The 24,979-nt window shown below is 44.5% G+C and overlaps 1 protein-coding gene and 1 long non-coding RNA gene across 7 annotated transcripts in view; one reads left to right on the plus strand and one right to left on the minus strand.

The window, feature by feature from the left end:
- Positions 1 to 24,979, plus strand: part of LOC139052758 (chromosome-associated kinesin KIF4A-like) — a 104,673-nt gene that overhangs the window by 50,304 nt on the left and 29,390 nt on the right. For all 6 annotated transcript variants that reach the window (XM_070529822.1, XM_070529825.1, XM_070529824.1 and 3 more), the window contains 9 exons: positions 1,494 to 1,718; positions 2,270 to 2,328; positions 3,145 to 3,220; positions 4,545 to 4,589; positions 8,235 to 8,510; positions 13,488 to 13,582; positions 15,273 to 15,432; positions 19,319 to 19,612; positions 20,891 to 21,028. In XM_070529822.1, coding sequence (XP_070385923.1) covers positions 1,494 to 1,718; positions 2,270 to 2,328; positions 3,145 to 3,220; positions 4,545 to 4,589; positions 8,235 to 8,510; positions 13,488 to 13,582; positions 15,273 to 15,432; positions 19,319 to 19,612; positions 20,891 to 21,028 — 1,368 coding nt within the window. The remainder of the gene's footprint in view (positions 1 to 1,493; positions 1,719 to 2,269; positions 2,329 to 3,144; positions 3,221 to 4,544; positions 4,590 to 8,234; positions 8,511 to 13,487; positions 13,583 to 15,272; positions 15,433 to 19,318; positions 19,613 to 20,890; positions 21,029 to 24,979) is intronic.
- LOC135914968 (uncharacterized) lies at positions 172 to 23,869 on the minus strand. Its single transcript, XR_011510048.1, has 3 exons — positions 23,543 to 23,869; positions 10,503 to 10,675; positions 172 to 759 (listed from the first exon to the last, which is right to left on the minus strand). It is a non-coding gene; the product is annotated as an uncharacterized lncRNA (long non-coding RNA).

Here is a 24,979-nt window from a genome sequence, read left to right on the forward strand (position 1 = left end):
CTTCTATGTGTGCAATGTTTAACCCTTAACTGTCTTGTTTTATCCAATAATTTCTTACCCGGAATTCTTATTTTTTATTTGCTGCTTGCAAAAACCTTGTCATAAAGAGTAGGTTTTTGAGGCAGCAAAACATAATTGACCCATAGAATGAATAATAGTTGGTTACTTAAGTTTATTGTATGCCATAGTACAAGTGCACCAACCACCTTCTAGTAATCGACAAAAATTGTGGAAGGGAATTTTTTTGTCTTTATCACATTAGCTGCTCATGCTAACAGAACGTTGTTTGGCTGAGGGAGCTTTGGCAGAGGGTGGTACTGCTCAAAACTAGGGATTACGCAGCCTTGAGCATTTGAGTATTTTGATTTTGAGTATTTTGATTCATTTCATCGACTGTCATGAAAAGCAGCTCCTCTAGAAAACACTCGGTATAATTCAGCTGGCGAGCTTACGGTAGACTTCTTGCTGAGTACAGAAAAGAAAGATACAGTGGAGGCTTCAGCAAAATGCTGTTTGCATCAATTCTAGTCCAGACGCGAACTTGTGATGTCGTCCTGCGAGCTTGCCTTTGTCTTCTTCTTCCAAGGAGCTGCTAACCTCAGTCATCATCGCTTTTGTCTTCGCTTCCTACAGTGATGTAGACCTTGGTGTCAAAACCATCATCGTAGGAAGACGATGAAGAAATGCCCCCTTTTTCAGGGAGACAAGCTGGCGACACACACGTTGCCTCCGTTGGACGCCATTTGGAAGTACAGGTTGCTGCATGATAAACATGCTCCAGATGTAGAAGAAATAACCAGGCACTTGCTGCGAAATGCCAACCTAAACACAAATCAAGCTGCGGACGAGTGTCTGTCCTGCAAAACACTCACGGAGAGAACAATTACTGCAAGGATGAGCAGCACTCGTCCTAACCACCTCGGAGATGTGAGGGCTTAGAGTAGCAGAGCTCTTCCAAAACTTAAAGGAGTTAATGTTCTTAACAATAAACAATAAATGGACAAAAGCAGACGTATGAAAAACAAGACTACACATCTTGAGGTTGCTGACATAACTAGGGAAATGTATAAACTTGAAAAAGCAAGAGATGTCTGTTGTTCATCACATTTCAGCATAAATAAGTTAATAAGTCTGGCACACGGGTCGGCCAGTCTTCTTATGCATATTTTAGAGTTTTCCATATATGGACGGGCCAAGAGATGTGTTAACGCTCGTGTAGGGACATTCTAGGGACGCTACAGGTGTGGAAGTTTCAAATTATCTCAACCTTCGCAAGATAAGCCTAACAGCATTTGTCGATCATAATTTGGAGGCAGCTTTCCTTTGCATTAGCTATTCTAAATGACACTGCCCTCCCCCAAACTCCCACAACAACCATCCTCAACTACTGTTGCAACACTGAAATCTCTAGCCTAGAGCGTCAGCGGATACGTCGTCAAAACTGTTTCATTGTGTCCCTTGTAAGGTATTTTCTTGCTTATGCTGACCTGCAGCTCCAGGAAGCAAGGATTGAGCTGATGAGATGCCGGACTCGGCAAGGTGAAGGAGGAGACCAGCCTGGAGGCGAGGAGTCCGGGGGAGATGGTGGTGAATCTAAGAAAGACCTGGCATTGGTGCTGTCACGCAACGCAGAACTCGAGAATGATAATCAGCGTTTGAGCGGGGAGCTTCACCGTGCACTTGACCAGCTTTGCGAGAACTCAGAACGTCTCATCATTGTGAGTGCAGTGTTAAAATTCTGTGTTGAGAAGTATGTTTAACTAAGTCATGCTGCCTTTTGAACAAGAGCAATGATGGGAAACAGCATGTCTGTGGCAAATAGCTGTGAGCCTACTCAACTTTACAGTACAAAGAAACGAAGTGTTGCTGTGAGGAGAGGCAGTGATGTAAAGTAAACTTGTAACACCACAATGATTGAGTTGTGAACACACATTGTATAACTGTAGTAGAAAGAATGCAGTTATAGTTATCCATGAGTATGTACATAGATAACTAAGCTGAGATGCTTATGTTTGTTCTTGAATAAAAAGACCTGGTTAACATACTTATAGTCGTCATAACCATACACATGGCGAGCCTGACCAAATTTTTTAAACAAGATGTGAAAAAAAAATTGCAAGTAGAAAAACCTCTCAACATTTGCCTATTAGTGCTTCCTTCAATTACCCCCCCCCCCCCCCCTCCTCTCAGGAGTCTTCAAAGCCTAGATTTGTTATTGCCCTTGAACTTTTTTAATCAATTCGTGCTTATATATTATTTTATCTTTCAGACTGAGCTTGAGGTTCAGAAGCTGAAGGAGCATGTTACTCAAATGTCTGAAAAGATAAAGTAAGTATGGTTTACTTTACCTACTTTCTTGGTTAAAAAGGGAGAGCTGTAATGCTGACTCCTGTTTATGTGACTTCTCCATTATTGTTTGTAAGGCAACATAAGTTCCACTTCAGTAGGATGTTTGCTGTTATGATATAGCGATCTGTGAAACATGCTCTATCTGTATTTATTATATGGTACTGTCGTGGACAAATGAAACGCGAGCGAATGAAGGCTAACCAGACTGTGTTCCTCTGCTTCTATCTTCGTGACTTTGTGTGGTGTGAGCATCATTTTGATTTGGTGCCTACCTTATATAGATGCTACAGAGAAAGTTCAGCTGTATTAGCAATTATGTTTTGCAGTGCCATAAAAGATATAATTCTGAAAGAATATTTAGAACGACTGATAGCTGAGCAAGTTAGCAGGCATTTGTTGTTACCACAAGGCACGCTTGCACATGACGGTGGAGGTGAAGGCGTGATGTGTACAGTCAAGTACAGTAGTCTAGAGACCACGGGATATGCAAAAAAAAAAAAAATTCTTCTAGCACAGCCCGTCAACGTAAGATTCTATAAAAGCATGGCGCTGCTCAAGCAGGCGCACGTGGGCAGTACGCTTGATTTCAGCCTTTATGCCTTCGCTGGGAAGAAAAAAGAAATTTAGGATCAACTTTTGCACTCGATTGTACATAGCAACAAAACAGTTGTTTTATCTCGATTAGCGTAGCAATAATATCTCGATTTGCTTGGCTTTTCATAACATTTTATCATTGCCGTCTGCATCACAGAGATGATCATGTTATGCTATTTCTATTTTTCATGACATGGGCAGTCACCTTGGTGAAGCTGATGGTGATCACGCAACCAGCCTCCTGAGGGACCTTCAAAACTCCATAATGGAGTTCTCGGTGAGTCCTTCGTTTGTTCCTTGTTTCCGTCGCACTGACACAGTGACTAATAAGTTTGTGTGCACTGCTTGTCCTTGAGTGCCAATTTTCACATTCTTGCCAAATTCTCAACAATGTATTTGGCATCTGCATTCGCATCTTTGATATGAATAGCATTTTCAATACCGGAGTTCAAACAATGAATGCAAGGGACAGACGTGGTAGACGGTGGCAGTGGATAAAATGGAGTGTTGAGACTAGAAAAGATTCAGGCATAGCATGGGCTTGGTAATTTGTTTCGCTTGTCTCTTTTTTTACACTTCATGTTATTATTATTGCTTTGTGTGTCCCTACATACTGCCCTTAAAGGGACACTAAAGACAAATACTAAGTTGGCGTGGACTGTTTAAATACCACTCCAGAAACCTCACAACGCTTGTTTCGTGCCAAGAAAATACTTGCAATACGAGAAGATTGCATCTGAAGAATCCGAGTACCTTTTTCAAAATTCAAATCTCCTGCCATCTGACTGGGGGAGTGGTGACGTTGCATATGCCACCACTGCCCTTTGCTGCCGTCAGTAAGTAAAACGGCGCCTGACAGACAGCGGTACCGAGCCAAATGAGAACGGTGGATTCACCGCCGCAGCTGCTTTTTGGTCAAGTGGTGTAGACCGTTCCGACATATCGTGACATCACATGGAAGTTGAATTCTCTGCTACTCCCAGTTCGTGCTAGTTTTGCAAGCCAGCAAAACCAGCGCAGGACTACGCAATAACGGAACTACTGAAATGCGAAAGCGTGGACGGCGCAGAGTCGAGCGAAAATGAAACGTTTTGACCGCCTGCGTCGTTGTCGGGGGTAAATTCAATTAGTCCTCTTTTCTAAAAATGAAATAGAATAGGACAAGTAGCATTTTATTTCATCTTATAGTACAATACAAGGATGTTTTCTGCAACGAGTGGTTTAATACTGGTGCCAGAATTTAACTGAGGAGTGCTTTTGTCATCTGGCAAGTACTTGAATGTCCCAGGGAAGTCTCTAATCGTGTCCTGCATTTACCTAAATTTCTCGATTATTAAGGCTCTGTTCACGATAGTATTTACGCCTTAGAGATTCTAGAGCACTAATATATCACTTTGGCTTGACTTAATATTTGCCTTTAGCGTCCCTTTAAAAGCCTGGAAAACGCTTGTGCAAGGGAATAATAAACACTGCACTAAATGGAGACGGCTAGAAGAGGCCATCTCCATTTATCTAGTATTTATCTTGCAGGGAAGATAAATAGTAATTACGTTGTCTTTGCATAAAGGAAGCACTTGTCTGGTTTTCTTCTTTTTTTATAGGCTGGTGAACAGAGAAGGCGCAAGCTGAATGAGGCACTTTTCAAGGTGAGGTCAAACTTGACTTGGCTTTTGCTATTTCTGTGTTCTATTGCCCTGCTTTCAGCACATCTGAGAAGCAGTGCTTAAAGCAAATGACAAATACACCGAGCAAAGTGAATGGGACAAGCACTGTACTTCGACCAACTAATTGGAGCCCAAATTGTGGCCCATCCGCCTTTTCTCTGTGTACACATCGTATTCACTAACTTCTGTTTCAAAAATATGGACCAACTAACCCATAATAGACTGACTATATTTGTTTTCCTCAGTTGTGCATTATAGTACACAGTTGATGAACGTCGTTTACACAATTTCATCGAAAGGCAGTGCAGCCTTCATTGAAAGATATTGAAAGTGGTGGAATGAAGCTTTCTGCATTCTCTAATGAGTCCTCAAAATTACCTCGTATAATTATATCTATATATACAGTACAGTCAGTCATGCTTCATTTCTGTACTTAACAAAATAAAGCTTGAATCGCTTTCTTTGAGCACATGGACATTTTATCTACTGGCCGCATTCATTATGAGAAAGCACAAACGATTCTGTCACCATTGCCGATGCAATGTGGCACGTCGAACATCCTGTCAAATGTGGCACTGGCTTTAATGGAATGCATTTTTACTTACGCGCAAACGAACAAGTAAGGACAAAGAAGAAAGACGTACTGTGAGCTTACTCACGACTCTTACAAACACCACATAAATAGGGGTGTTTACAAACACCCTCGTTTAAGTGATTTTTGTAAGAAATAAACTCGTTCGCGCTGTAAGTAAACGTACAGTTGTACTCACTCGCCCAGCTAGCTACAGTACTTCAATAAGGTGGTCGCTTGCGCAACACTCAGTACATAGATGTGGAATGAAGACACATTGAGTATAGGGGAGGTTCAATTTACCAGAAACTCAATGTTTGCAGTTTCTTTACTTTAACTGACGAGAACTGGCGAATAAGTTACGCATACAAATTCTAAAGAGGATATTTGTAACGCATCTTGCAATCTAACTTCTCAGTGGTACCAGTAAAGAAAAAGTGCCATACGTTATTATGTCTTTGGGAATATTGCCAACTGCCAATATGGAGTGCACTGTTGTCATGTTTCATCTAGAACTACGCACCTCATTTCTGCTACAGCAATTATCTTTTCTTCAGCACTCCCTTAGTTTTACAGACATATGTTTCTTTAAGCCCAATCCAAGTGCCTGCTGCACATTTAGTTTTTCCCATACAGTTGACTTCCATTAATTTGGTCTTGACAGAACCCATGGAATTGGAGTTATATATTTGGTAGTTGGAATAAAGAGGGCAGAAAAAAAGACATTTATGCACTGCTGCTTCATTTGGCAGTGTTTACCTGATTCTAACATGTACCCAGTGGTTACGGTTTCAAAGTAGAAAGCAATGCACGCACAATAACGTACACCCGATTTTAATGCCTTTTTTTTTTTTAACCTAGCTTGCCTCTGATACAGTAAAAGCTAGTTCATTTGAATTCTGCGGGGATGCTACGAAAATTCGAATTATACAAAATTCGAACTGATGAAAGTCAGAAAAAAATTGCTTGGTTAGGCACGTATATAGTCCAACGTGGCGTGAGCACGTGCACACATACGCTACGTCACATTGGCGTGAACAACGTCTCGAAGCACTGGCGCAGCCAGCGTAACCGGATGAGGCTGACCCTGTTTGACGTGCCCGACGTCGAGATGGCTCTTGCTCCATCTGCGCGTTCATCGCGCCGATTGGCACGGAGAAAAAGAAAGCAGCAGTTTTGCCTGAAAAGCAAAGCATCGATTGCGATGGCTAATTAGTAGATAGCTATACGAAGTAAGGATAGTAGTTTTACCGGCCATGTAAACTTGTACACATTCGCTTCCTAACCAAATTAACAAGTATGGTGCCACGCGCACACATGTAAACATGAGCACATCTCACTCGATGACTGCAGAAACTCGCTGAAAAACGCTGGAGTGAGGAACCGCGGCAGTAGCAGCGAGCGAATTGACCTTCGTACAGCTCTCGCTTCAACGCAAATGAAACGCAGAAAGCACATCGCATACGAAGCTACCGGCTTACGTGCACTGTGCAAACATCACAGATCACGTTGAAGATGAGGCCCACGCAGGCGCGCACTTTGGCCCCGATGCACATCAAGATACGGCTTTCAAGATACGGCACCCGCATGGTCGTGCCGTAAGCAGGAGCCGGCGGAAAACGTCCTCCCTCCCCTAGGGGTCGGAATGCACCCAAAAAATCTGGCAGGTCAAAAAAAAAAATGAATGCATGCCTTTTACTGCTTCCAAGAGCTCAAATCACCAGAGGCACATGTGAAATTGCTCGTAAAGTGACAGAAGTTGGGGGGTGAATGCGTGTTTAATTAAGGACTGCATGTTGTGTCCCGTAATGGTGGCCCCTTTCCACTCTTGTTATGCTTCACTGCAATACAGCGCGTAAGCTTCATCGCTCATCGGCGAGAATGACAGTGAGCACCGTTTTTGACAGCGCCGAATACTTTCTATGAAAAATACGGAACCGAACAGGAAGCTTGGTACCTAACGTTAAAAGCAGCTAGGCCTCAACATTGCCGCAGCAGTGACTGCAGCTGGCAGCGAATCGGCATACAAGAGCACTGGTTCTAGGCAGCAAGACAATAAAACTGGCGGAAGTGATGGCTTTGGTTAATGCTGTTTCGGACCTGCGGTCACAGCAAAAAGTCTGAAAAGTCTGATAACGAAAGTTTTCAAGTTCTGAAAGTGCTAGTGTTCTCATACATTGCCTCTATGGTGTGCATGGTAATTCCATGAAGGCACTCAAATTATCGGGCATGTCCGAAAATTCAATAATTGACTCTAGCTCCTTTTCCTACATTGCAGGCCTTGCCACAATACCTATGCTGGTTATGTGGTCATAGGTACCTGTTGCCATTAATTTTGTAAAGAACTGTAAAGTCTTATAAAGGATCACTTCATGCATTATAACTAAAGTGTGCAACTAATTTTGCATACATTAGTTGTTGCATGCATATTATGCAACTAATGTTGTATAATATCTTTGTATATTTCTTCCAATATGTAGCGCGGTATGATTTCATCAGGAATGTGGATGATGCATAGTGTAAGCTATACAGAGAGGTTGTAAAATTGTCACTCCATTTGTTTCATAGTGAATAAGCTTTAGTATGCAAATTCTTAGACCTAATAATTAATAAAGTAGTAACTTTAATTGGTAAAGCAATTATTGCACCTGATCCACAATTTTAGTTTAAAATTCAGGCATACTGAAAAGTAGCGCAATCGCTAACAGTTTTGCCTGTTGCATCTGAAATGAAGCATACTATAGCCATTTCAGTGAGTATATTGAGCGGTCCTTCACACACAGTGTGACGGCCATGCAGATCTTATGCAACAGTGGTTCCGCAACAAATGTGAATTCCTGTACTTTAAATGGATCGCTGTGCAAGTCTCGAACTGCTTCAGGTTGAAATTTCAAATTTGTTGCTGGAATTTGCCTTCTTCGCACATACCGAGCCCTGTAAACTCCTGTGGGCGACTGCACCTGTGTGATTGCCTCTACCGTTTAGCTTGTGGGGTTTCGGTGACGAGCGAACTTGGGAGCCGTTTAACGAGCGAGTCCCTTTTTTATCTTGTTCAGGTTGAAAAGCCACCTGCAGAAGATGACAGGGAGATGACAACCATCGAGGAGGAAGGTTTGGACACATCCCTCGGCGAGAGCTCTGCAAAGGGCTCGGCCGAACAGATGCAGAAAACGTTTCTGCTCTATCAGTCGCGTCTGGAGGCGACTATGCAACGTGCCGCACTGAGCAAAGAGCTTGAAGATCTCAACCGAGTGCTACAAGCCAAGGAGGAGCTCGCCAGCAAGATGTCCATGAATGACCAGCACCTTGAGGTCGTGAAGCTGCAGTATGAGGTTAGTGTGTTACCCGTGCGCGCGCTTTATTAAAGCAAAAGGTTTCTTTGCCTTTTCCTGTGACTTTCCCACTGCTGCTGCTGCTGTTCAGCATACTGCGTCAGGGGGTGGTTCAGAGCGTATATATACGTGGAAGAAGTGTGGCAGAGAAGAAAAGAGACGCGAAAAACTTGTTTGGACCACGCCGCGTCGAATGTGCACAATGCCCTCAGGAGCTCCCGGTTGGTCGCCACATTAGCCTCTTGACAGCTTACAGTAAGCAACTTCCGCGTTGGTAGAATTACCTTTCTACCAACGCGGAAGTTCCAGAGGGTAGCTAGATAGAGAGGAGGGGGAGAGGGGGCAGGGAATTGGTACAATCGACACAGTCGCAAAACAAGTGAATAACAGCCTTGCCACTTTTCGCTCGCAATTCCCATACAAATACAAGGGGAGGGTGGGATAGGGAAAAGGTAACGTGAAAAGGCAAGGAAATGCTGGATGACTTCAAGGTACGGTACAGTGCATTTCTGCTATTTCTGAAAAAGACTATGCAAACATGTCTAGCGGAGAACTTATACACTTATGCAGGGCGTGCAGAAGCAGAGCCACATTAATTAAAGTGCACCACGAGGTCTAGGTGACACAACTGAAGTGGTCGCACATCAAATCAACACTTTATTGCCTGCCGCAATAGCTTTGCGGCTATGGCATTGCTCGAGGTCGTGGATTTGACCAAGGCAGCCACATTTCAATAGGGGCAAAATAAAAAATCCTCGTGCACTTTGATTTAGGGACACGTTAAAGAAGCACCACAGTGCCAAAATTAATCCGGAGTGCACCACTACGGCTTGCCTCATAATCCAATTGTGGTTTTGGCAGGTACAGCCCCATAATTCAGTCGAAGTTTAATGCTTCTGCCACAATGTGATGTGCCATGTGAGGCAATGACAATGCTCAACACTCTCGGAGGTTATGAAATGTGGTGCACAACAACACCTCAAGCAAACACCTCTCCCTTCGTGTTCCATGTACTAAGCACACCAACAGCAGTGATGTATTCAATGTAACGTTCAACATCAACTTACCACTGTCGTGTTGGACAAAACATTTAAAAAATTAGACTTTTGTCATCAACATCACTGCTAATTATCGTCAATTAAAGCAAACAGCACAGAAAACTTCACTTACAATGATTCCCACAGTGCGTGAGATCTGCGTAATTTTTATTTTTATTTTTCTGTGCGGCAAAATACCCATGGTGTTAAATTTGCAGAATGAACAAAAAGAATAACTGGATCCCAGGAGCTCGAGGGCATTTGCTATGAGGGGTTGTATGTTGTAAAAGTCACATCTGACAGTGACACACTTTGTTGTATGTCATTTCTTATTAAATCTACCATATGTCCTACATAATTTGTGCCAAAATTTTTAAATGTAGAAGTGCCACGTAGCTGGACAGAAAAGGTGATGTTGATTGCCTTTGCTTGGAGAAAGTCAGACTGTTTTTTGTATTTCATCTAATTACATAATCAGTTATTGTTAATCAACTTGTCAAATATTATAATCGGAGCATTAAAGTGTCGGTGAGAAAATTGTTAACCATTCTGAAAAATTCCTGATTCAGCTTTCTGTTGCTCAATATGGGCTGTATAAAATTCTTGCCAGCCTAAAAGAAAGCCTGTGATACATGAAAAAGTGCCGCGCCGCAATTTTCGCCACTTTCTTAACTTACCAATAGCAACTTTCAAGGAGGTATTTTTAACCCACTCAGTATGGCAAGAAAAGCTCTGAACATCTTGTGCGCAGAAGAGGGCTTGCGCTTGCATTCTAAACAATCGGACCAAACAAAAGATGCAAATCCCGTGTTTTCTTAAATTCATGCTGTGATGAGCGTGTTGAGCATCTAGACGGCACCGAGCAACTTTTTTTACTGCTAATATTATGGGAATCGGAGCTATTCATCGACATATGGTTATGTATGGGGCAATGAAATTAAAATAAACCTCTTACATTGTTGAATAGAACGATGGCCCTTTCACTGTTTCACTCAGTCTCGCTGCACTGAAGTGATGACGTTTGATCCAAATTTCCATGCAAAAACGATGACAGCTTCAGTGGTTCCAGTGGTGGCTCTCCTGCCAAATGTCGAGGTTCAGCTGGATTTGTACTTCAGTCAGATCCTTCTGTAACGAAGTCGGAGGAACCAGGATTATCCCTTGTTATACAGGCCAGTTTGTCCTAAAATTTGTGTCCCTTATATCATTGAATTGTGGCAAAATAAGCATACTAAAACAAATCAAGCTTTCTTGTCACCATACGCAGATGTTTGCTTTAAAAAAGCGATTGTGCATACAAAGGCTTGTCAGCTTACTCAATCGGCAATCTGCCAAAGACGCAGGAATGAGGGAATGATTTATTGAACACAGTTCATCTAGCATCGCAGCGTATAAGCAGGTCACAGTAGCAGATAATTTATTGCGCTGTGCGAAAGAGCTCTATTCTAAACCCACGAACATGGTTGCATTGCTCATTGGTAGTTTGTGTTTAAATACTTACACAGTCGACTTCTGTTAATTAAACCCTGATGAGACCGGCAGAATTAGTAAAATTATCCAGCAAGTCAAGCTATAAGAAGACGCAGGAAAAAACATTCGAACACACTGCTTCTCTTCTTTTTTTTTTTTGTGGTAATTACCGAGTTTTAATGTGTCCCTAAATCTAGTGCACGTGCAGTGTTTGTGGTTTTTTGTAGCAAACCTTTGATTCCGGCAATCGGAAATATATCTGCTGTTCATGCTCTCAGAATGGAAATTTATTTACGCTAATGTCTATTGTAGTTAATCTCGAGCAGCTTTTTTTGCTATGGCGTACATGTTGGCCTTCTGAACTGTTTTTACAAATAAGTACAGTTGCCGATAGATTTTTCTTACACTGAAGGGATCGCAAAATTTTCTGCAATATCGAGCAGTCAGAAAAAACAAGTTAGGATGGGAAAAAACATTCATTTTCGTTTAATTTGAAATGAAAGCTACCATATTTACACGATTGTAAGTTGACTCGAATGTAAGTCGACCCCCCCATATCGCACGTGACAAGGGAAATAAAGGGCATACCCGCGAGCGCATTCCATAATGAAAATTTATTAGTAGCTGGCATGGTCACTGGACTACTCGTCTTCACTTGTGCCATCGTCCTCACTAGTGCTGCCATGGTCATTGCTGCTATGGTCCCACAGCACGCCGTTGTCCAGCGAAATTCTGCATTTGCATATATAAGTGCATTTGCACACATACATAAGTCCACGCCGAAAACACCCAACCACACACAGCCGTCAGGGAGGCTCTTTTGACATGTCCGGTTGGCGTAAGTTCGGGGTCTTCTCCCGCCAGCCACGCATACTCATGGCAGAGCAAGTCCTTAAAAGGCGAAGATCCTGATCGAAGGTCATGACCATGTCGAACGTCACTGGCAGGGACCGATCACGCATTTCAACGATGTACACCACAAGCTTGGCCTCAGTGTTGAAAAGTATCCCGACTTCCGCCCACGGAAACCTCTTAGCTTGCCGTCACAGGTGAAAATTTTGCTCCACTGCAGTTGCCACTCTCGCACCACCCATTAAGAAACATCAAACTTGCGGCCCGCTGCGCAGTTATTTGTTTCTCAGTGTAAAGGATGGCAGCCCTCTTGAATGCTGCTGTGGACGAGCCCCGAATGTTTACTGGACTCGGAGCACTCATGACCACTGAGGAAGCACGGAAGTAGCGTGTGGCCGGCAGTCAAATCGACCGCATGAAACTAGAGCTGCACGGAAAGAGAAACATGTGAGCGGTGTCTGCTCTTCCATGAACTATCGATACTTCTCACAAGTGCCACTGTTCCTTGAGTGTCACCATAAATGGAACAGCGGCACTTCCACGAACTATTAACAACCCCCCATGAGTGCTGTGTGTGCTGTAAAACTATAAAAAATTTTAAAGGACCCTTCTAAAAAGCGAACAAACGCGTGGGATAGCGGAAAGCGACATGTAGGGCTGTAGAGCAAACATAAAATTGTAACTACGTTGTAGCTCCCTTGATATCTTGTTGGTCTCGTTTTTTTTTTTTTCCGGTGCCATGTTTTGGTAAACTGCCATTGTAAGTTGACCCCCCACTTCAGATATTTAAATTTAAAAAAAAAAAATAGGTCGACTTACAATCGTGCAAATACGCTACGGTTTCAAGCTGTGTCAATGACATCTTCACGTCGGCGGTACAATGTTGTACGAGTTTGGCGCACGTCTCCTTCACTAGAGTGGCTGCAGGCTCTACGTGCAGCCTGCATGCCCTGTTTTAGAGGTAATGTGCGACGCGTGCAGAGTCTAGGCAAGCTCGCTGAGATGGCATGGCATCGTGCGCTGTCTTCCTGTGCATGTAATGCTGGAGGTTGCATAAACTTGAGTTTGGAGACGCGTTGAAGCGAGAAGCAGCCGAAGCATTCGCTCCCCGCACTGCCGGCAATACTATCAGCCACAGGGGACGGAGTGGACGGGAAAGCGTGGTTGGTCTTGCTTCATGCCGCTGACATGAAGATATATCGCAGACATGGCACGAAACCGAATTTTTCGTCGTCGATGCTCAAATTCTACAAAATGTTTTTTTTTTCCCTCAGTAAAAGTTGCTTTTTCAGATTTTCCAATAATACAGAAAGTTTTGTAGCTCCTTCTGTTTTCAAATATCAAAATTCATTATAATGAAGTGAAGTTCCGATTTTACGGACTCTAGGTTTCACTGCATTTTATTTTCAGAGCCATCGGCACTCCCTCTCATGTTATATATTCATTACCCCATTATGTTCGTGCTTTCAAGCGTTTGAAATAGCGTGGAGAGTTGAAAGTACCCTGCAAAACTAGTGGCCCCCATTGTGCACTGAAGCAAAAGCTGGCAAGTGTAGCTGTGCTTCATCAGTTGTGTTTATCGCATAACATTTCTTGTCCATTTCTTTGTTTTACACAGGCAAACAATCGTGAACTTGAGCGTGAGGTAGCTATTCTCAAGAAAGAACGTGATGACCTCTCTGCCATGCTATCAAGCCAGCAAAACACTAAAAGGTTAGTTTCTGCACGTTTGCATTAGCGGTTCATGTGGAATTTATATGCTCTCTCTATGCTCTCTCTTAAGCTCTAAAGTGAAGATAATCAGCATTGTGGTAGTGCGAAACACACTAATATGTGAAGTGCCAAAACTACTTTTTCTTGCCTAACATCTTTCTATCAAAGGGACACTATTTCACTGAAGGCTGTACAGGACATGTAGCATCACACAATATTCAATTCATAATATGGTATAAACTTCATATGAAATAAATTTCTGATTGATGTTAGTGAGGCCTGATCAGCAAAGACCTCTTCTTCAATAAACCTAGCACTGGATACCCCGCAGGTAGGCTTATCTGCACGAGCACCTACGAAGAAATGTGCCGGGGTCATGGAATACGCTTGTGCCTCCTCTAAACTGACATACTCACCGACAGCTTCATGCTGATGTTGCATGACTCTCATGCTGATAAACGCTTGCCCATAAAAGCTCCACCCCATTTGTGGGCTGCGTGGCCCCCTTGAGTTCTTTCTAGCCATAATGATGCACTTCTAGCTAGGGCTACAACACTTTGACTACGATAGATTAGCAGTTGTCAGGATTGTGCAAATTTTAGCTCCTTTATATGTCACTCTGACTAAGAAGAGATGGTTTTGTACACCAGAAACAAGGATGCTGATGTTGGCTAATGAATTGTAGGGACTCTATTACATGCTGTGTTCGCTCGATTCTAACTGATCTGACGTGCACCCAATTTTCACAGGTGCCGAAAAAATAAAGATGCATCTGAATATAACCTGCCACCAATTTATAAAATAAAACTGTAGGATACTCATTCGTTTGCAGCCAGAAGAGCGACATTGGCTTGGCGCTCTTTGGCCGCACCTGGCCCTTGCGCCACTAAACACCGCACAGTCAATTCAAAGAACGAGACGTGAGCAATTTACCGTCGCAGAAGCGAAAATTTATTTTCGTGAGCTTTCATAGTGAATGTGTCAGTCGTCACCATTTGTGCTTCAGTGGCCACAGATACCCAGCACACAGAAACAGCATTCTCAAGCAATCACTTCTAGAGATACGACTGTCACTTTCATGGGATTTTACCCGGCTCTGCACTGAACTTGTCGAAGTGTGTGGCTGACAGCGTTTCCGGCATGGTGCCAGCAATGCTGGCAGCAAGTTAAGCCAATGTGTCTGGCACCTATTTGTGCAAAATTTCACTGATTGCCCAAGAATGCCACTATAGGCCGTAGTTTAACACAAAGTGAACTCGCAACAACGTTCACGTAAACATGCCCTGTCGCTTTTGTGATGGTTATTACGCTGCCTCTGACAGCTCTGACAGTGGACTGTCGCCAGCGCCGCAAACGTAATTTCGGTTTCCTATCCCACTGTAACGTGTAGGTGACTTCCAGACTTAATTTCTCTGAAAAAAATGTGCGCCTTAGCTTCGGGTACATACTGTATCAGGTTTAATGTCAAGCTTGTTTGGTGTATTTCTTAAATAAATTGATACAGCCATACCGCCTCGCTGAGCAAAAGTAGCTTTACCTGCGAGAGCTTGTTTGACTCCTCAGTCTACCATAAGAGTGCCCATTCTCGTGAAGGGCAAGATTTGCCAGCAGTGCATTCCCGCCAAACATTGACTGACAGTAAACAATGACATTTTGAAATTGGTTCTTGGTCTTTGTCGCCAATTTATAGTGCGGCTGGGAACAAGGTAGCAGAGCAGCGAAGCAAGCGCATTCAAGAGCTGGAAGATCGCGTCGGCCAACTGCGTAAGAAGGTTGAGGAGCAGTCCCGTATGATCAGACTCAAGGAGGATGCAGAACGCAGTGCCAAGAAGCTCCAGCAGGAGATCACGGTGGGTCTCGCGTCACAGTTGCAGTGTTGCCCTTGTTTTGAAGTGATGCTTTCTTTGTGCATTTGGGAAAAGTTTGATGCTGGGTACAGTCGCTGGACTGGGTTATTGCGGCAATTACTTTACTTCATTTCTGGGGTTCCTTCTGGGGCTACTTTCATCGGATACTAAGGAAAAACACTCACTCAGTTTAGACTGATCAAGTATTCTTTCAAAGCTGTTAAATTTTATGATTAGGGGTTCAATCAACCAAAAAGTGAGCTTTATTTAAACAAGTCAAGGAATGTGTACAAAAATAGTTGGACCAATAGCCTGTGTGGCTAGTAGCTGGTCCAATACACAAAAGTACATATACAGGTCAGCCAAATACATATCTGCTCAATGAGTAAGAACATTATTTACATGAACAAGTACTTTTTTTTTTATGTAAAGCTATTACGTTTGGCTAGACAAGAAGAAGCGTTTGCATACAAGATCAAAATTTCTGGTTACATTTATTTCCACAGGCACAGTGTTCCAAGTTATAGTGCTCTAATAAAGAACTCTAATAATTGTTCACCATATACATTGCTGCAATAAGGAAGGTTTAAGTTAAAGCTAGTTGCTTGCCTGGTGTTTGCATGTGGGAAGTTAAATATGGTGTTGGGTAAGGGAAGTTGGTGTTGAGTATTTTGTGAACTATAAACAAGTGATCTTATAATTTCTTAAAGGGACACTAAAAGTTACTATTAAGTCGACGTGGACTGTTGAAATACCATCCCAGAAACCTCGAAACGCTTGTTTCGTGCCAAGGAGAGACTTAATTTAAGAGAAAATGCCTTCTGAAGCATCCGCATACCTCTAGCGCAGTTCAAATCGCCCACCCTCCGATCGAGGAGTACTGACATCACAGTGCCATAGCGACGTTGAGCCATTGGTGAGTAGAACGGCATCCGCAGACGGCGCTACGGCTTTTCTGCGCAAAACGCAAACATGCGGCCAGAAACAGAGCCAAGACAGAGCCGACAGCAGAGCGAAAGTGGGAGTATGGTGATTAGCAGAAGGAGAAACGCGCGACCATGGGGCCCTTGCATTGCCCAGGGGGCGCTGCGAGAAAGGTGTTAAAAAGCGCCCTCTGTCCTAAAATGGGTCGTACCAAGCTCGGTCGTCTGCTTCGGAAAGCACGTTTACAATATGGACCCGCCACTTTTGGTTGTGTTGTAGCACGGCCTGCTGCGTATATCGGGCGCCGGAGATTTTTTCAGGGGTGGCACGGTGCGTAAAGGCAAGAAATTATGCAGTGCCGAATACGTGTACGCCGTTCAAGAATTAGGCGGCGAAGTTTTAGCACGGTGTCAATCGCAAGTGAAGCGAGTCGCGTACGAAGTGGAACTACAGGTAAGGTTTGCACGCTAGCTGCTAGATTCAGGCGCACAAATGCGAGGAAATGCGTGCTATAAATGAATCCACAGCAGCGATAAGCAGACATCATGTGTACGGAACTGCTCGAGCACACGACGGTACGCGCTGCGATGTACAAACTGCTCGAGCGCACGATCGTACGCGCCGCTACGGCAGTGGTCTTTCGACATGCCGCCAAACGGCGGGCCTCCTGCAATCTTTGTTGACTGCATGCCGCTAAACTGATGCAATGGATATGAGCTCGCACGTACGTGCGAATCGCACTGTGGCGCGAGCTTGTGCGCTGCTCGCTTGATGTAGCTTTTAATGACAGCGCTCGAACATCGATGTGCTGCAATCAATACTGCCTTGCTGCGCTGCCTCAACGTGCTGGCTTGAGATCAAGGATGAGCACATTTAACTCTCTTAACCTGTGCTGCTCGTAGTGGAGTAGTGAACTGTCATCGAATGAGCCCGACCATTTGTGCTCATTTGCACACACTTCACCACTTCGCATCGGTTGAATTATTAATTGTCGCTGTGGCCAGGTCTCGAATCGTGAATTACCAGCCATGCCTGCTGATATGTCGGTCTGCTGTCGGGACTGTAGGTGCAAAAGAATGAAATTTCGAACGCAGATAATCGAGCAAGCTTCAAGACAGGCGAAGCAGTCAGCATGGCACGAAGTTTCACTTACTCAGCGCGACGAACTGCAGCTATGCAAGCGCGCCTGACGCTCCACTTCGTGAGGCCTTGAAGGAAAACGGTAGAATCTGATGTTGGGATTCAAGCCTTCTTGTTCACGGCAGCCCACGACGCAGAAGTAATGACGGTGACGCCTTTTCGAGGCTGGGCTAGGTCTCTCCGGATCGGCATCACCGATTCCTTCTGCTCACAGCATTACGTCCCATGGCACAGGGAGAGTCCGTTTTCGTTAAACTATAGGCTGCGGCGAGCTCGCAGCGTGGTCAGCGTGGTCTGTGAGAAGTGACGAGCCTTTTCGCACTCGCAACAGGGCATAAAAAAGTGCGAATCGACGCAAAACTCGGCCTAGAAACGTGCTTCGCCACAGCCAGGGCTCAATACGACCCAAGCTGGTACGACCCAGATGTCGTTTCCCGCACCACCACCAGGCGCCGCTACTATACCTCAAACTCCAGCGCAAGACGCCCATAAGCTGGTACTTTATTCTATGACGCAAACGTACACGCTCGTCGCAATGGATCCTGACACCGACAGATTGACTCGCGATGGTGGGCTCAACTTCAGCGATTTGAGCACTGACGAGCGCGACCTGCTGCTGAGGGCTCGCGCTGCCGGCGTCGTTGCGTACTACGACGGGGGCCTCGACACCGGCTCTCCAGAGCGAGAAAGCAACGAGGGCCTCCCACGACATCACATGGACGTGGCATTCTCGCTGCTTGTTCCAAATGAAAGTTTCGCGAGCCAGCAGAACCCTCACAGCACAACGCGATAACCAAACTACTGAAACTCCAAAGCGTGCGCGGCGCAGTCGAGCGCGCAGAGTCGAGCGAAAACAAAACCTTTCGAACACCCATATTACTGAAGGGTAACGTCAAAATGTTATTTTTTCTTAGAATCGAATAGACGTAGACAGGTAGCATTTTTTCCCGTCTTATAATCGAATGAAATGATATTTTTAATAAGAGTAGTTGAGTATTAGTAACACAAATTATGAGGAGTGCTTTCGTCATCGGGCTAGTACCCGAATGTCGCTGGGGGTTCTCAAATCGTGTCATGCACTTACCTCAATTTCTCGGTTACTAAAGCTCTGTTCGCGATTATATTGACACCTTAGACTTTCTAGAACATTGCTATACCACTTTAACTTGAGTTTCCGGTAACCTTTAGTGTCCCTTTAACGCCGTGAAAGAAAGAAAGAATACGAAGGTCAGTAAACAGAACGCTGCTTGGGTAATGAACAGAGGAAAATGTTATTATTCTTAGGGCGCGTTTTTGCAACAAGTAGGGGTTGATTATTACAAGAGAAAATAAAGGGTAAACTAAACTTGAGTCCCCTGATAGCATTGCCTAAACAGCATGTCGAAACAGGTAAAAAAAAAGAACAAAGCAAGTGGACAGGTAATGCCCTGTCCTCATTTCTTTTTCTTCTTTCTTTCTTTTCAGTGTTGCATTGCACTGCCCAGGCAAATCTATGAATCCACACCTGTTTGCCCCACATTTCAATTACTCTGGTAAACTTCAGTAATTTTAATTGTGCGCTGGAGTTCTGCACCATTGCAGCAGAGTGATGTCGGAGATTTGAAAGCACTTTCTCATAATTCGGCTGTTGCAGCAAAAAAATTCTCAAAAATACGATGTAGTCCTTCTCTACCAATAAAAAAAAATTAAACTAGGCTCGAGCAGACACTTGTCAGCACTTGTTACAGCGAACTGAGGCAGGAATTTCAAAGTGGCACTATTGATGAATAACCGTTGTTCACTTGCGAAGTGCATAGCAGTGGTCTCTTGTGTTCCTCCTCTTCAGAACATGAAGCAGGTGCGGGTGCAGCTCATGAAGCGTATGAAGGAGGAGTCTGAACGCCACCGGAGGCAGCAGACTGAGCTCAACCGCGAGGTTCGAGCCCTGCGGGTGCGCGAGCAGCAGCAGTCTGTACAGATGGCACGCATGGCACGCCAAAATGAGCTGCACATCAAGGTGCTGCAACGGCGTGTGGAGGAGGCCCTGGCGGCCAAGAACCGCCTCGAGGCCGCTCAGCGTCGCCGCCTGGAGAATCGTGCCAATGGCCAGGGCTCTGACAGCATGGCAGCACGTGTCAAGGCAAGGACTATTTACCTCTCGTTTTCTCTCTTCTTTAACCTTTGCCTGCATATTCTAAAGCATTTTCTTTCGTGTAGAGGAGACTGCTAACAAGCTTAATGCATTGAACTTGACAAAACAGAACACGTTCACTATGGAAAAAAGCCGACCCCAGGTGTTAGGGGTTGCCTTGTCAGTGGACTTTACTTTGCTCTAACATATAGGGTGAAAAGTGCATTGTGATGCAATTTTGCTTTAATACAGCTACAACTATACTTTGTAGACAGCCATCAATGTCTTTTCGTAATGATATACGATTGCTAGCCCCTATATTCGGTATGCAATAATCCCAGAGGGAAATCAAATGCCGCAGCTTAGCATTGGAGCATCAATTACTAGAATAGTGCTTACCACACTAAGCTATACCACACTTGCGCTTAAAGCTGGTAATTTTCCTTTGGTGTGTGCCGATATATAGTTTACTGAGTGTGATTCTTCAGCATGAGACCTATATAGCAAATAGCAGTGAGTGAGGTTCTCACTTACATTTTTGCAAGAATTGCTGTTCGAACTGGAATAAAGGGTTCTTTTATATTGGCACAGAGCATACAGTTATTGCAAGAAGATAACGCACTAGACAAAGTTGAAGCACATGCATGTACTGCTCCTGCCTGAATCTTGCGTTCCCTTACTGTACTTTAGCATGTGACATTGTGCCAACTATTTTCAAAGCTTTGATGAGGACAGGATCATTGCATCACTGCACGCTAATGAGCACAAGAAGGTTTGATGACCGCCGCGACATTTAGGTGAATCTCTAAGCAGTACCCGAGTGATGACAAGAAAAACAAGTTGCATTGGCAAAACGACTATGGGTGAAAACATTGAGCAAGCACATGCATATACTGGCAAAGCAACACACAACTGCAAATTTTTACTGTATCAAGACACCTTCCAAGACCGAAAACTGCGGTACATTCTAACAACTGCATGAAGTAACACTGCTTAGTGGACACAAGAATAGGAAGACTCTTGGTGCCTCATTGTCGTTAACAACACCATCTTGCAAGTAGTAGTTCTCCTGCACCGTGATGTCATGAAAACGATCAAATTGGCTGGCGCATCTATACAAGTTGGACAGTAGTGGAGTTGCTCTGTAATTGCTCTCTCTCTCTCTGTAGAGAGAGAGAGAGAAAATTCCTAGGTTTTCACCAGCAATAGCCACTTTTTTGTTCTGTTCAGCTTAGCTTCTGGCTGTTCCTGTTCAGCTCCTAAGCTCTCTTCTCTCTTTCGCTGCAGAGCTGGCTGCGAAGCGAGCTTCTCGTTGTGTCCGAGGGCAAGAAGCTAGAGCAACACCTGACTTTACTCATCGAGGAGCGCAAGGCCATTGCCAGTGAAACCCGCATGGTCGAGAAGCAGCTGAAGGACCCAGACATGGTAAGGCATTGTCGATATACTTCACCAGCCGGCATGCAAGCCACTCGGGCAGCAGCGGAAGCTCTATGTAAAGTACACAATCTGCTGTTTAAAGAGAAACATAAGTTGAGCTGTACAATAAAATAAATGGAGTTTGAACTAAGGAGAGCCTCTTTAAATATAGCAGCTGGTCGAGCTGATCGAAAACAGTCACTGGGCTGAAGTTGAATACACCTTATCTTTCCTTCATTAGCACGCGACTTGTGCCAAAAGGAGCCTAGGTTCCACATAAAGTCCAAGTGCGATAAGACTGTGCCTTGCACTCTGTTCTGTAATTGCAAAATGTTTATTCTTCAGTATATTTAGGTACAATGCCTGTACTGACTAGTGCAAAAATAGACAACTATCAATGACAAATGATCAATTTTAAACACAAGATCACCAATTGTCATTAGAAAAACAAGGCACTGCATGAATAGCCTCTCAACAATATTAGAGCCTGGTTGCAAACAATCTCCCCAAGGAAGAATAACTGCTGCTTGACTAGCTTTACAACAGCGCTGAAAAAAATTGTTACCAAGAAAAAAAGACAAGTTGTGCAAAAAGAAAAGTTATTGAAGGACTTGTGGGCAATAGACACATAAAACACCACCTAACAGCACAAAAGACATCACTGGCTGTAACGACCAAGATGAAACTGCTACATAGCCAGACTGACAACACTAAATGGTAGACTGCAAGCAAAGGCTGTAGATTGTGATGTAGAATTCTGCCACAAAACCGAACACAAAACTTGCAATACCCTTTTTGTTTCAGCATTGCTTTGAGAACTTTTGTCGTTACACTTATGATTAGTGACACGATTGACTTACAATTATTCGACTCTAGTTAAGTTGATCTTTTGGTTAATTCGATCCTGACCGAAAGTCTCAGCCGGCGCCCTTGCATTTCTATGGGCCCAAACATTTGTTATTTTGTTCCTAAAATTGGCCTTCACCGAAACTTTACCACTCAGCATGCATGTGCGTGACCCCTGTATTGACCCAAATATCGACCGCTTTAGTGGCAGCGTCGTTTCGGCTGAGTTTAGGAGACAGTAAACCCATTGAACACATGTTATCTCCCGTTGAAAACGGCCATTTTTGACTTGCCCTGGGAAGATCGTCAAGCAATAACAGTAGTTCACAATATCTTATAATCGTATTTACCAGATTCTAATGCATGCGTTTGTTTGTTTTTTTGCTTAAAATAAAATAGAGCCGAAAACTGCCTGCGCGGTGCAATTGGATACGAAACCAAAACTGCCTTCACGGAGTGTATATGCTTTATCGCCTAACAATGATGTATTGCCGCAAAGCTGATAAGAACCGGTCGCCATTGTGCAACACATATTTTTATTGCTAGAAAATCCGGTGTTCGTTATATTTATTCTGTGTTTAGGAGCTTTAATGTCATTTCTGTTCTCTACTTTGGACACACAGAAAACGGGTGCTCATTTGATTTGGGGGTGTGTTGACATTGGGCAAATAAATCAGTGTTGTGTTTTGGAGTTCTTTCTGCATCTTGTGTATTTTGACCCGCCGGATAATTCGATAAGTTTTGTTGGTCCCATGTAGTTCAAATTAACAGAAGTCGACTTTATTTTGCTTAGCAGATGGAGAACAGAAACGAGGCTTAAACGGTCTGCTGTTCCGAACGTTCTGGTTAGTTTGCAGTATTCGAAAATACCAAGTAGTTGATTTTAGAATCCAAATCAAATGCTACGCACTAACTATTCGTATTTGAAAGTGCAAACATTTGCCCATTCCTAAACGCACGGTCACTTTTTGTCAGAATAATGAAACGCTTATAAGGGGTTAACAAGGCTCCAACTTTAACATGTGAATGAACAAATGCTGGGCGTGCGGAACCAACATCGGTGGAACTCGCACAACAATGCAGCTTTACAATTAAGCTTGCTGGGCTTGACTTGTCCTGTACTTTGGGCGCCGTCAATGCTGCATAAACTAGACTTCACTAGTTTTGGTTTCGAGGAGATGCCTGCAAGATGGCCGATTACCACGCTTTGGCAATGTTTATAGTTTCTCGTACAGAAATGAATTATCGAATGGAGTGCTGTAAGGCATCTGAAATTTCTAGTGCCCTTATACACTGTCTATGGGACCAGTGACACAATAGCAAGGAAACGAAGGTATAGAAGCTTTGCACAGATATAGAGTGGAATCTCAATAAACGGAAATTGCTTAAACGTAACTGCCACCTAAATGGAACATCACCCTAACGTTTGGTTGGTTTTGTATTCATGCGATGCCCTCTGCAATGTCTCTCAATAAATGGAACTACTGATCAACAGAATGAATTTCTCTGGTCTCTTGACGTTCCGTAAGGAGAGTTGGCTGTAGTCTAATCCTTCTATGAGCTAACATAGATACAAAACTTGCCTTACAAAATTGAGAACATGTTTAACTGTGTTAATGGCACACCAGAGACATCATCATGTATGCAGCACATGTCACAGAATTGAAATGTGGTCACCGTGTTGGCTCAGGGGCAGCGGCATTCTGCTGCTGAACACGAAGTTGTAGATCCAATTCCATGCTGCTACAGCCGCATTCTGATACAGTCGCCGACCGTTTATTCGGACCTCACGGGGACTGCGGAAATGTCCGAATAAACAGGTGTCCGAAAAAGCAGATTATAAAAAAAAAGTGAAATCCTTTTTTTCCACGCACTTATTCGGGCTCGGCAGTAGGCTTGAAGAAATCGTGAATGCGCCGTTGCACGCTGTTCCGTTTACGCGCAGTCAGATAAGCCTGAATCTCGGAGAGGGTCGTACGGTCACTCTAGGCGGCTGAAAGCATAGTCACTGCTTGTACAGGGTCGTCCTTTTTGAAAGGGAACACGCGAGCGCGTGGCCTGTGCTCTGCGGCGGCTGCCTAGAGCGCCGGTCAGTGGCAGCAAGAGGAAGCACGTCCGCTTTTGGCGTCATCTATTGACGGTCAGAATGACTAGGCATGGCCGATTGGAAGCGCCTACTGGACTCCCTTACCCGTATTACTGATGCGCAAGGAGCGGGGCCTGCAGCTAGCAAATCGCGCTCGCGCTGCGGGCCCCGCTCCTTGCGCATCAGTAATACGGTGAAGGGTGTCCAGCAGGCGCTTCCAATCGGCCATGCCTAGTCATTCTGACTGTCGATAGATGACGCCAAAAGCGGACGTGCTTCCTCTTGCTGCCACTGACCGGCGCTCCACGCAGCCGCCGCAGAGCACAGGCCACGCGCTCGCGTGTTCCCTTTCAAAAAGGACGACCCTGTACACGTTCTGCATGCGACGGCAGCGTAGCACATAGAGCGTCAACTTCCGACTGCTGCACCGCCGGACAATGTCCAGCGGTGCAGCAGAAACGTGACGAATGATCTCGCCGTCGTTGCGCTCTGCGCATGTCAGTACAGCAGTGTCAGCACCTGTGAAACTGTCAATTAGACGGTGTCCGGAATCGCAATGCAACCACTGCACAAGTCTCGGCAGTTCCGCGTCGGTAGGGAGCACATCGGAAGGCGACAAATCTTAGGCCTCCCGGCACCCGCTTGCCGGCATTCCGCAGCGCAGTCTGCGCGGGCACTGTCGGCGCCATTAGACACTTGACGCGATGTTTCCGTATGCCACGTTGGATCACCGAAACCTCGACACAGCGCACAAAGCAAACACCCCCGTGCCGACACCAGTCACACAAGCGAAAAAACGCGGCATGCTCGCAGCATCGTGCAGGAAGCATTGGTCGTGCGCGAAGAAACAAATCAGCTGCTGGATTGTCTTGATATGGCTTACTAAGCTGTAACCGGAACTGCTGCAGAGCCACTCTATCGAACCAGGGAGAAACGATGATGATGAGCGGCGATTTCCAGTAGCGCCACTTCGTGGGGCAGCAAGGAAGCTCCGTTCAAAACAAAAATGGCGTTCAGCAAGTCGAACC

This window comes from Dermacentor albipictus, unplaced genomic scaffold, assembly GCF_038994185.2.
Source record: "Dermacentor albipictus isolate Rhodes 1998 colony unplaced genomic scaffold, USDA_Dalb.pri_finalv2 scaffold_33, whole genome shotgun sequence".
NCBI lineage: Eukaryota > Metazoa > Arthropoda > Arachnida > Ixodida > Ixodidae > Dermacentor > Dermacentor albipictus.